The sequence below is a fragment of the Microcebus murinus genome, chromosome 16 (assembly GCF_040939455.1).
Source record: "Microcebus murinus isolate Inina chromosome 16, M.murinus_Inina_mat1.0, whole genome shotgun sequence".
Classification (NCBI taxonomy): Eukaryota; Metazoa; Chordata; class Mammalia; order Primates; family Cheirogaleidae; genus Microcebus; species Microcebus murinus.
The window spans coordinates 35,055,462-35,068,050 of NC_134119.1; the positions used below are offsets into that span (position 1 = coordinate 35,055,462).

At 38.7% G+C, this 12,589-nt stretch overlaps 1 protein-coding gene across 5 annotated transcripts in view; it reads left to right on the plus strand.

Annotated features, from left to right (window-relative positions):
• RALGAPB (Ral GTPase activating protein non-catalytic subunit beta) overlaps positions 1-12,589 on the plus strand; it is a 103,153-nt gene that overhangs the window by 44,907 nt on the left and 45,657 nt on the right. For all 5 annotated transcript variants that reach the window (XM_012755001.3, XM_012755003.3, XM_012755005.3 and 2 more), the window contains 5 exons: positions 1,578-1,745; positions 2,197-2,311; positions 2,697-2,844; positions 10,011-10,075; positions 11,393-11,522. In XM_012755001.3, the coding sequence (XP_012610455.1) occupies positions 1,578-1,745; positions 2,197-2,311; positions 2,697-2,844; positions 10,011-10,075; positions 11,393-11,522 (626 nt within the window). The remainder of the gene's footprint in view (positions 1-1,577; positions 1,746-2,196; positions 2,312-2,696; positions 2,845-10,010; positions 10,076-11,392; positions 11,523-12,589) is intronic.

Genomic DNA, 12,589 nt, shown 5'->3' on the forward strand with positions numbered 1-12,589 from the left:
TTATGGAGGCCTGCATGATTATGCTAAACTTACAAAGGGTGGGTAGTATTTAGACTGCCTTAGGTAGTTGGGTGGTGTCATCTTATCCAAATCTCTGGCATCAGCCATCTTTGTGAATGACTCTGCCATCCATTCAGTTGCTCAGGCCAAAAGCTAGGAGTCATTTTAGACTCCTCTCCCTTTGTCTCTCTAGTCAATTAACCACGTCCTCCTGCCTATGTGCCACTTAACTCTCTTTCTGATCTCTTTCCACTCTGTCCCCACCATGACACTTTAGACTTTGTTACTTTTGCCTAAATTAACTAATAATAACCTCCTATTTTTCTTCCCCTTTGCCCCCCTTAACTAATCATTCACACATCTGCTGAAGTGAGGTTAATATTAGCAAGACCATTTAGGTATCTGCATACCTACAAGGTTCTCAGGAGAGAGGACTGACTCTGTCAGAGGGAACCAAGTGCAGAAGCTTATAGATGTGAAAAAGAATGATATATATAGGGAACTAGGCAAGGGTATCTTAACCACAGACTCTTGACTTGAAGCAACAGAAACCCTCTCAATTGGACTTAAGCAAAAGGATAATGAGTTATGAGAGGCTAGTGATATTTAATGAATTCTAAGGTCAAGAAGTGTAGCAGTCCTCATTGAAGAGCAGGAACCGAGGAATAGAAAGTGCTCAAGGATCAAAACAACTTCCCTCCTTTCTGTTTCTCTGTCTTCATGGTCTCCCAGAACTGCTTCCTTCTTTTCTTCTCTGCAAATCATTTTCTTATACTGTAATATGCTTCTAAATTCCCAATTCTCATGGCCTTGGTCTAGGTCAGGGTTGAGGAACCTGCGGTCTTGGGGCCACATGCGGCCTTCTGGATCCTTGAGTGCAGCCTTTTGACCGAATTCAAATTTTGCAGAACAAATCCTTTTAATAAAGGATTTGGCCAAGGGGCTGAACTTGGGGATCAGGAGGCTGACATGTGGCCTTGAGGCAGGGCCAATTAGCATCTCTGAATCCTAATTTCCTGGGAAAGTATTGGATTAACCTTGCATCTGTCTCTGGTTTAGCCAGTTACAGTTGTGAGGGTGGGTCACGTAAGGGTGCCAGAGCTCACCCCTTGTGGTGGGGGTACGTTTCTCAGGAGGGAGACCATGGGGGACATATTCCAAATGGTCTTAGTAGCAGTGAGGGATGTAAATACACTTTTTTCCCTAGTAATTATGAATTACTATGAAATTTTACTGCCATGGAATTCAATTCAGTAATTCCTCCAGTTTATTGATAAGTACCGCAGCCATTTGTTTCGTTTTGTTCTGGTTGCCTCATTTGCAGGCAACTATAACTTCGAGTTGCAAGGCTTAAGCTTTAAGAAGGTGTAATAGACATGAATACTTTTTTTTTCATTATGAAAGAGGATTTGTTTTTTAGTGTATGTGAATCAGAATTGTTTTAATTCTAGTAATACTTTCTAAAGGATAGAAATAGTAAAGAGTGGAAATAGACTTTCAGATGATTTTGTAGAAAATAATAATTATGAAAACTCTTGATAAGCAGTTTGTTTAAAATTTTTTTCTTGCTTTCCTAGATTTTACATGCTTTTAATTCAAGGTTTGCAGATAAATGATTATGTGTGCCATCCTGTCTTGGCCAGCGTTATTCTAAACTCCCCTCCTTTGTTCTGCTGTGACTTGAAAGGGATTGATGTTGTGGTTCCTTACTTTATTTCAGCTCTTGAAACCATTTTGCCTGACAGGTAAGCTATCATTCTCTACTGTTATCAGTTGTCTGGTGTGGCCGGGTCTGTTTTTGTCCTTCCTCCCCACTTTCCTAATGTATCCTGTCCAGTTGTCGTCATAGTCCAAGGGGACTCAGGCCACATTAAGTGAATGTAGACTGTCCGCACCCGCCTTATCCCTGAACTCCTTCAGTTCTGATTTGTCTGTGGGCTTGTTGAATCTTTTCTGGCCTGTTCTAGAGGGGTAAGAGCAACTCCAGCCCAGAGGTTCTTCCTTTGTTGAGGAGGCCTTACATTTTAAATAAAGAAATAGATCAATCAAATTCTAGTTTAATTCAGTAACATTTTAATATAGAAATTCACACACACACAATGCTTAGATTGTGAGAAATTGGCATAATATAAATTTGGCAATAGCTGAAAATGTCCTTTAGTTAAAAAATACTAATAGCTTTTTATTTTTTGGCAGAGAACTCTCAAAATTCAAAAGCTATGTAAATCCAACAGAATTGAGAAGATCTTCCATTAATATCCTACTTTCTTTGTTGCCCCTCCCTCATCATTTTGGCACAGTCAAATCAGAGGTAATATTTTATTAAAGTTTTTTATATTCTGTTATGTGTGATAATTTAAGTCAAATTATATTTTAAAAATGGAATGGGAGCTGTTTTTTAAGAAACTCAAGTTACTTCAAGTGAATTAACAAAGTTGATTTGTTGTGTTATTTTTTTCTGTCAGTCTGCCAGCATTGGCAGACTGACAATGGTAGCCTTGGCCTACCATTTCAAGTGTTACAGGCTAGTGATATCTGATAAAATGTGTTGAATGAGTCAGTGACAAATTTAGCACAGTGATGAATATTACACTGAAAGCCTTGCTCGTTAGACTGATCTGTTTGCTATAGCTGATCCCATGTAGGCATAGTGACCCACAAGCATTGATATTCAATATTATTTGTTTTTTCCGTAGGTGGTCCTGGAAGGAAAGTTTAGTAATGATGACAGCTCTTCTTATGATAAACCAATAACTTTTCTATCCCTGAAGTTGAGACTTGTGAATATACTAATAGGTGCCTTGCAAACGGAAACGGACCCAAACAACACCCAAATGATACTAGGTTTGTGTTCACACATTTTTTGTAAGTGAAAACCCGTGTGCTGTTGGCCACAGGCATGCTGAGAAAGTGGCGATCAGTGACAGGAGCCTAAGCCCAGTGCAGCTCTATTTACTGTTCTTAATCAGAGACAGAGTTCATTTGCTTTTTAATGTAAAGAAAAATTTAAAGGAGTGAGATGCGGGAATTCAAGTGTTATAGTTGTCTTGGTTGGTCATTTTATTTGTGCTTTTTGCTTTTCTTTCCCTCTCCCTCCTCCCTTTCTCCCCTTTTCTCCTCTTTTCTCCTCCCTTTTCCTCTTCCATTCTTCCTTTTCTTCTTTCCCCTTCATTTCCTCCCCCTTTACTTCTGCCTCTTCCTCTTCCTCCTGCCTGTTACTTACATGTAAAAAAAATTAGAGTTGAATATAATTCTGGAAGCCACGTCAGAACCCTGACAAGAAGTTGTGAAGTAGCTGTTGTTGTGTGTCTCCCCTCTTTCCTTATTGTTTCTCATTTGTCTCCTAATCATACGGATTCTCTGTCTTAAATGTCTCCTCTTCATCATGGCCACTGCTATATTTTAGGTCCTCATCACTTCTCAACTTGATTACTGTAACCATCTCTTGTCATACTTCTGCCTTTTCATCAAAGCCAAGGGCATGGTCCTAGGTACAGGTACTCTGGGGGGGATATTAGAGAAATGAGTGGCATGATTCTTACCCTTGAGCAAGTCTCATTGCAGAGATTCAGATACCCTCACAAAGTCCTCACGAGATAGCAAAATGCAGTGTTGATGCATATCACATTGAATATCTTCAGGGTTGAGAGAGAAAAAACAAAAAGGGCAACCAACTCCTGCTTTAACCTTTAATCCATTGACCCTGTGTCTTTTTCCCTGTCTGTCACATCTCCTCTTCCCTCCTTACCTAGATTCAATTTCCCTTAACACTTTTTTTTGTTTTGTTTAAGCCTGTCAAATTTAGTGGTAGGGGGTTATATACCAACTTTAGTGACACTAATGTTAATAAGTTCCAATAATGTACTACCATTGCCAATAATGTACTACCATTGGCAACAATTGGACACCCCTTCCCCATCCCTGAACACTTTTAAACCCCTTCTTTGCTTAAACTTAGCTGTCCATTTATTCCACACTCACACCTAAATGGTTGAATAGTGCTGGAGAAAAAAAAAATCACACACCAGGGCTGAATAGGCTTTTCTGATTTATGCCTATAAATCTCTGGTGGCACTTAACTCACTGACAGGGTTTTACTACACTTCTCTAGTGAATTCACAGTTCTGTTTCTCTCACCTTGTTTCTCCTAAGCCTGCTTCTTTCTTCCACTTAGCTAATAATCCTGCTCTATATTTCATAGAAAAAATACATTAGATGAGAATCATCTCATCTTCCCATCATTTCTACCAGCTATCTATAACCTACCTGTAGTTTGCTCTTTCTTCTTATTTCATTCAACAATATTTGGGTTCTGTTATGTGTTGTGTGCCAGACACTATCCTATACTCTGGGATACAGCAGGGAACAAAATAGACAAAAAGTCATTCTGGTGAGGGCAAGGAGCAACTGATAAATAAGGTAACTAGTGTGTTATATGGAGGAGAAAAAGCGGGGAAAGGAAACAGAGAAGGTAAGGGTGTGTGTGTGTGTGTGTGTGTGTGTGTGTGTGTGTGTGTGTGTGTATGTGTGTGTGTGTGTGTGAGAGAGAGAGAGAGAGAGAGATGTGGCAGAGAGGAAGGGGCTGTTCAGTTTTAAATAGAATGCTATGGCAGAGCTCACCAAGAAGGTGAGAGAGTGAGCCATGCAGATAAAGGGAATGAAAGTATATCAGACAGAGGAAAAAGCAGTAGCAAAGAACCTGAAGCAGGAATGTGTTTGAGGAACAGTAAAGGCCAGTGTAGCCAGAATGAAGAGAGCAAAGGTGGAAGAAGGAGGAGATGAAGATATTAAGTAGCCTCAGCTTGTTTTAGTGTTGCTCCACTTGTACCCTAAATCCTCCTTGGCTTCTCAAGGACATCACTCTTCTTTCCTATCTGATCAATTTCTCCCTCTTTAATAGATTATTTATAGTGGCATAAAAATATGCCTCAATATTACTCTCTTAAAATATACCCTCCCTGGCTGCCTTACGTTACTACCCTGTTGTCTTCATTCTCTGCTACCCTTTAAATCAAGACTATTTGAGTTTTATATACTCACTTTCACTACTTCTTGCCTACCATTCTCTTCAGCTCATAGGGCTTTTGTCTCCACCATACCACTGAATCAACTCATATCAGGGTTACCAGTGATCTCCATCTTGCCAGAACTACTGTCATCTTGGCCTCTTAGCAGCACTTGATTTGGTTGACCACTATCTCCTTCTTTTAACACTTTTTTTCTAGAGGCTCCCATCATACCATATTAGCCTGATTTTATCTCACTGATTCCTCCTTCTCTGTGTTTTCTTTTTGTTTTTTTGTGAGAGAGAGTCTTGCTCTGTCACCCAGGCTAGAGTGCACTGGTGTCATCATAGCTCACTGCAACCTCAAACTCATGAACTCAAGTGATCCTCTGCCTCAGCCTCCTGAGTAGCTGGGACTACAGATGTGTGCCACAGCACCTATCTAATTTTTCTATTTTTAGTAGAGATGGGGTCTCGCTGTTGCTCAAGCTGTTCTCAAACTCCTGAGCTCAAACAATCCTCCTGCCTTTGCCTCCCAGAGTTCTAGGATTAGCGGTGTCAGCTGCCGTACCTGGCCTTTCTCCGTGTTCTTGCTAGCTTTTCTCTCCTACCAGATATGTTGGTATTAGAAGCTCCCAAGCTCTTTTCTTGCCCCTGTTATCCTAGGTGGTGTCATCAATTTCATGGCTTCAAATTTCATGGCTGAATATTCTTTAGCCTAAACATCTCCATCTCAACTTGAGTTGCTAGCTAACGCCTATTTGACAGTAGGCAGTCTCTACTTAGGTATCTAAAAGGCAACTCAAACCTAACTTGCCTGCCTTCCACATCCCTTCCATAAATCTGCTCCCCGCCAATCTGATTCTTCATCTTGGTAAGTGGCATTGTCTTGTATACCTAATTGATCAGGCAAGAACCTAAAACTCATCTGTCTTTGATTTTTCCCTTTCCATTATACCCCATGTCGAAATCTACCCCTAAGTTCTGTCAGTTCTGCTTCCAAAAGACATCCTGATCAGCCTTACCATCTCACTCCTTTCTTGCCCCTCTAGAGTATATCCTACCCACTTAGGCTAGAATGATTGTTCTGAAAAGGATAACTTAAATAATTCCAGTCAGTCTTCATGCCATTGGCTTCCCATTACACTTAGAATAAAATCCACTTTCTTTACATTGATCTATGGAGACCACATTCAAACGTTATCTTATGTCTGACTACCTCTCAGGACTTGTCTGTACTTTTCTCTTAGTTCTCTGTGCTCCATTCATACTCACGTCTTTTTTTCCCTCTCATTCATTTTGACATCCAGCTCGTGATAACTTCTTCGGAGCCTTATTTACTATTCCTCCTGCTAGAATGTTCTTTCCTTGATTTTTGCTTAGCTTTTGTCATCTTCTTAGAGAGACATTCCCTAACAGACTCTGCTTAAGATGATCTCATTTCATCATTTTTTCACAGCATAGTGCCTGAAATTATCTTGTTTGCTTAAATGTTTTACTCCCCCCTTTGATATATTTAAAAAAAATATAAAGTATTTGTTGATTGACTAACAAACCTAAACCTATTGTTAGTACTAAGGACAGTGTTATCTCCCTTAAACATCATAAGAGAGACTCTGATGAACAAAGAGGCTCTTCCCCCAATCCATGTTCAAATTGGATAACCAGCAATTTACTATATTAGAAAGCAAGGGGTTTTTAGTTGTTGCTTCTGCATCTCGGCACCACTGAAGTTCAATCCTGGATATTGAGATCACCACCCTTGACAGTGGTAGCTCTCAGAAAGCCAGGCTTTCCTCAGCCAACTAACTGGGGTCCCCACAAAACCAAGTGAATGCAAATACTATCCCAGCCAACAAAACCTGGGTGGCAGATAGAACTTCTGCTTCTGGAGCAGTTGATCCCTGAATGTGCCTTGACCTTGGCAGTAGCTATAGGCTTCCATTTTCCTCTTATTAGCAAGACCAAGATTGGGCTACTGCTTAGTATCTTAGATTCTTATTTTTATTTTATTTTTTTGAGACAGAGTCTCACTTGTTGCCCAGGTTATAGTGAGTGCCATGGCGTCAGCCTAGCTCACAGCAACCTCAAACTCCTGGGCTCAAGTAATCCTTCTGCTTCAGCCTCCCGAGTAGCTGGGACTACAGGCATGTGCCACCATGCCTGGCTAATTTTATATATATATATATATTAGTTGGCCAATTAATTTCTTTCTATTTATAGTAGAGACGGGGTCTCGCTCTTGCTCAGGCTGGTTTTGAACTCCTGACCTCGAGCAATCCACCCACCTCAGCCTCCCAGAGTGCTAGGATTATAGGCGTGAGCCACTGTGCCTGGCCTTAGATTCTTATTTGTTGAAAGGTGGGATCACACATTCCATTTAAGTTCTTATAGCCCCAGAAGCGGTAGGGCACACGTCCTTCCAGCAGGAACACAATCCTTGAGATGGTTCTAAAAGACCTTTAAAAAACAGACAGATCCTGAAGAGGTAGGTCATAACTGCCTACATTTCTCCAGAGTCACCTAATTAGTAAGTGACTGGAGTTGTCTGTAGCTGGATAAAAAGTTTTGTAGAGTCTCATCAGTCTCAAATGCCATTAATTTAATTCTGGGTATGATTTTTCTAGATTCATAACTGTAGACTTTTGCTCTTACATTCTCAATTATGAGGTATAGATATGTTCTTGTTTAGGCTGGGTTTTTAGAGACCTTCTGAAGTTAGTGTGGTCAGTCTGACCAAGGGTTGGAGCCAAAGTCCACCCGTGGCATCAACACTATTTCGGATACATTTTGAATACAGAGGGAGGAGGAATGTTTTGATATGAGAGGTCCTCTAAGTTAGAGTGGTTTAGGTTATTCAAATAACGTATTTTCACTTGAAATTAGATAGTTTCTGCAGCTGATGGAGTATTTAGTTTTGCTTTGCCCTTGTTCTGAAGAGCTCTTAATGTACAAGGAAGAGTCAGTTGTCACTCTTGCGATAGGTTGGCAAAGCTCTTTCTATCTTTATCCACAGTGGGCAAGAGCATGGGATGAGAAGCAATGTGCTAGGCTCACCATCTTGTTTCTGTCCTACCCTTTCCAGGGCTATGGATTCTTGATAATAAATAAATGTTGCTTGCTTTCAGAATGTGCAGACATTGGCAAGCCCCAGACTGTGTGGCTTTAGCCATTCTAAAAAGCAATATGATCAGATAGGTATAGCTATGATTTTTATTTTGTTATTTTTGTTTTATTTTTAAAAGACCAGAGCTTAGTTTTAAAAGTATTCCATAATATTTTCCTTAGTTTGTATTATTCCTGAAATTAAGATGCTTATATCTGGTCTTTTTTTTTTTTTTTTTGAGACAGAGTCTTACTTTGTTGCCCAGGCTAGAGTGAGTGCCGTGGCATCAACCTAGCTCACAGCAACCTCAAACTTCTGGGCTCAAGCGATCCTTCTGCCTCAGCCTCCCGAGTAGCTGGGACTACAGGCATGCACCACCATGCCTGGCTAATTTTGTCTATATATATATTAGTTGGGCAATTAATTTCTTTCTATTTATAGTAGAGACGGGGTCTTGCTCTTGCTCAGGCTGGTTTCGAACTCCTGACCTTGAGCAATCCGCCCGCCTCGGCCTCCCAGAGTGCTAGGATTACAGGCATGAGCCACCGTGCCCGGCCTGGTCTTTTATACCAGTTAAAAAATATCTGATAATGGGCATGTTTTTATATAAAGCAAAGTTTGACCACCACATTTATTTTAGAAAAATGTGATTATAAAACTTTGAGGGCAGATCAGAATTAGGGAATTTTTAAAGAGTATCTTTTTTGACCGATCAATGCATTTATTAGTACAGTTGATCCTTGAACACCATGGGGGTTAGTCATGCTACATCCTGAACAGTAGAAAATGTGCATATGACTTTTGACTCCCCAAAAACTTCACTACTAATAGCCTACAGTTGACTGGAAGCCTTACAATAATATAAACAGACAATTAGCACCTTTTGTATGTTATATATTATATATTATAATGTCACAATAAAGTAAGCTGGAGAAAAGAAAATGTTATTAAGAAAATCATAAGGAGAAAATACATTTTTAATACTTTACTGTATTTATTGATACTGTAAGTTTACATTTTCTGTTTATAAGGTGAATCATCTCTCTGAAATGGCAGGCAACGGTAGCTACGGATCTCAATCTACAGTACATTCAAAGCAATTCAACTTTTTTGTAATGTCATGACCTTTCTCTGCTTCATGGGAGCACTTCTAGCATCACTAGTGGCACTGCATATAGCTCCCATGATGTTAGTCAAGGTTTATGGCATTGCACTAAACAATTGAAAAATAGATGAGAACTGCAAGAGATCACTTTTAACTGTGATACGCAATTTGCTGGAGAGACAAACTGCTTACGTGGAGATGATTAGCCATCAAATAGGTTTAAGTGGATACTTGCAACACTTGGGCTCACTGAAATAGCAACAGCAACAGGAGGTGGCTATGGAATTATTACAGTAGTACAGTATGTACTACAGCTAATTTTATGACTTAATACTGCATCTTTACCATTTGTTTACATTTCTCTTGCCTGAATGGCACCATGTCTGGTCTGTGTATGCATACGTTTTGATAAATTCTAACTTTTTACAATAGATCTGGGTATATTTTATGGTTCCAAATGATAAAATAAACTAGTACCTACATATATTTTATGCATTCATGACATAACCTAGCTTTCTCAATTTTTCGATTTTTTACGCTACTCAGTTTGTCTCCATGTTTTTTCAAATTGTCACAAATCTTCAAAAAATTTTCTAATATGTTTCTTGAAAAACAATCTGTGTATGTGCAATTCAAACTTGTGTTATTTGAGAGTCAACTATAATTTTATGGGAATTTCAGGAATGCTCAGCCAAAATCATATTCCCATCTCTATTAATCATATAAGATATTTTAGCCATTTTAGTGTTCTTGTATATTTTTTTTAAATGCCTTTTTTTGGTTTGCTGTTACAGGGGCAATGTTAAATATTGTTCAAGATTCAGCACTTTTAGAAGCCATTGGTTGCCAAATGGAGATGGTAAGAAGCATACCACATGTAATCTGTCAGAGAACATCAATTTTGGATTTTATGTAACTTATATACCAAAATGTCTGTCTTTGTGATTTTTTTTTCAAGTCCTTTTGTTTGTAAATCCAGCTCATTGATTTGGACAGATTCTATTTTAAAATAGCATATATTTTGAGGTTTCTTACCTTTCAGTGCCTTACCAGCTGTATATCAGGTCCCTGAGAGATTCTGTGTGAGAGAAACTCCAGCTCAATCTAGTCTTTATTCCTACTTAAAACTCTTACATGTTTTGCTCTGCTGGTGAACTGGCTTGAATAATGTAGGAAAAGCCCCAGCCAGCACGCATGTAGTTAATTTTTTTCCATCCCATCATCTCTTTCTAGCCCCTCTAGACCAAAGTTTGCAGGTCTCCCAAAGCACCAGTGCTTCTAAATTTAAAAAGCTTGCCAGAGACTTCAGTGCTCCCTGTTTCTGTCTTCAAAATATGTGATCCCTATACTAGGAGTAGAGGCTGGAGTGTGGGGGAGTTAATAGGGGACTTTGGGGTGAGCTGGGTGAGCTATGTAGTGTGGGTGATCAAATTATTATTAAGGACATTAATTTCATGTCTCAGTAGATGGTGAATAATAATTTACTGATCTGAATATAATAAATTGTGTTTCTGTGGTAAAAAAAAAAATAAAGTCTTTAACGGTAGTTTATTAGCCCCTGTACATAATAGGAGTTAATCTTCATACTAACCTTAATATTTTATTGCATGTGTTTTATGATATAATTACATTTGAAAGTTGCTGTTTTTTTTATTTGTGTTGTCTTGTTTTATTATTATTATTATTATTTGTAGAGACAGGGTCTCACTATGTTGCCCAGGCTGGTCTTGAACTGGCTTCAAGCAATCCTCCCATCTTGTCTTCCCAAAGTGCTAGGATTACAGGCATGAGCCACCACACCCAGCCTATTTGTGTTTTTTAAGATTGTATCCCTGTTCTGAAGTTTTGCTTGGGAGGCACTAGGGTATTTTCTTCAAGGACGCAAAGTCATTAGCTACTGAAGTCTAGTGAAGATGAAAAGGTCCTGGGCTGGCCCTTTGTGGCGAACAAGACCCCGGTATGGGCATCTATAGCCTTGAAACCCTTCATATCCTCCAGTAGATGGTGTCTGTGCAGAAATACCACAGCAGTTTTAGTCCTTTGTCAGTTATTATCTGTGTATCCGTTTGTGTGATTTAGTTGGCACCATCCATTTTATCAGCATGATTTTTGATGACTGACTTCTGTTTATACTTGTAAACTATGCTCAAATATTTGACTCATTTTCACTGACTAGGGTGGTGGAGAAAACAACCTGAAGAGTCATAGTCGCACTAATAGTGGTATTAGTTCAGCAAGTGGTGGAAGCACAGAGCCCACAACTCCCGACAGTGAAAGACCTGCTCAGGCTCTCCTGCGGGATTATGGTAAGCCATATTTGTTGTTTTCGAAATTCACTGTTTCATAGAATAACTTTAATGTTCCAATTTATAAAACAAACAAATTAAAATTTTTATCTTCCTGATTTTTTATGTGCTTAAGTATGATAGGGTATTAGTCTAAAAAGCTAAGAAAAAGAAAACAAATTTTTAAAATTTAGCTATATAGCTTTTAGTAGTTAGATTTTAGATAGTTTATTAGATTTTACAAATGGTGGTAATGGGTAGTTAGGAGACATTTCTGGATTTTGTACCATGTGCTGGTGATACAAAAGTCAAAAAAGATGTGGACAGTGCCTCAGAGCTCACAGTCCAAAGGCATAGATGTACAGTAAGTCAATTATTGTACTGTGGAAAGGAAGGTGATAGGGTATGCATTAGATGGCAACCCAGAGGAGAGTCTGCCTTCATGTTAAAACCTGTTTACCTTACTATATCTTGTTAGATTCTTCAGTCACAAATTTTAAGCAAGAGTAAGGAAACATTTTTATTTTCTGCCCTGCCAAGTAAAACATTTATCAGCAAAGCATCCTATTCAATGATGTGCTCTACCTTGGGCAGTTATTTTATGGGTTCTGTGAGTTTGTGGGTACATTTATATTTTTATGCATAAATACTAACAGTGTATTGAATCTGTGAGTAATTTGTCCAACTAGATTGGAATGATATCTAGATGCTTAGATGTGAGCTTAATTTTTTAATCACCTGGAGAGTTCATGAGCCATGTTCATGAGGTTCATGAATTCATGAGGCATGTTTGTATGGTTTCAGCTTGTAGTAAATATCCTTGAGCATGTGAGATACAAAAAGTCTATGTGGATATTCAACTCAATTTAAATACTATACTTATAAAGAAGTTATTTAAATTGTTATCTTCATCATGTATATAGATTTAGGTGTACTAAAGGTTGAAAATTTTTTTATTTTTCATGCTTTCTAAAACTTCTAAGCTAAAGAAATTTTCATATTACTGCATGTGTTCTAATATAAATGTTTGAAGTGATTATTGTTTGTTTCAGCATTTTGAACTGGTGTTAGTGAGCTCTGCTTGTAAT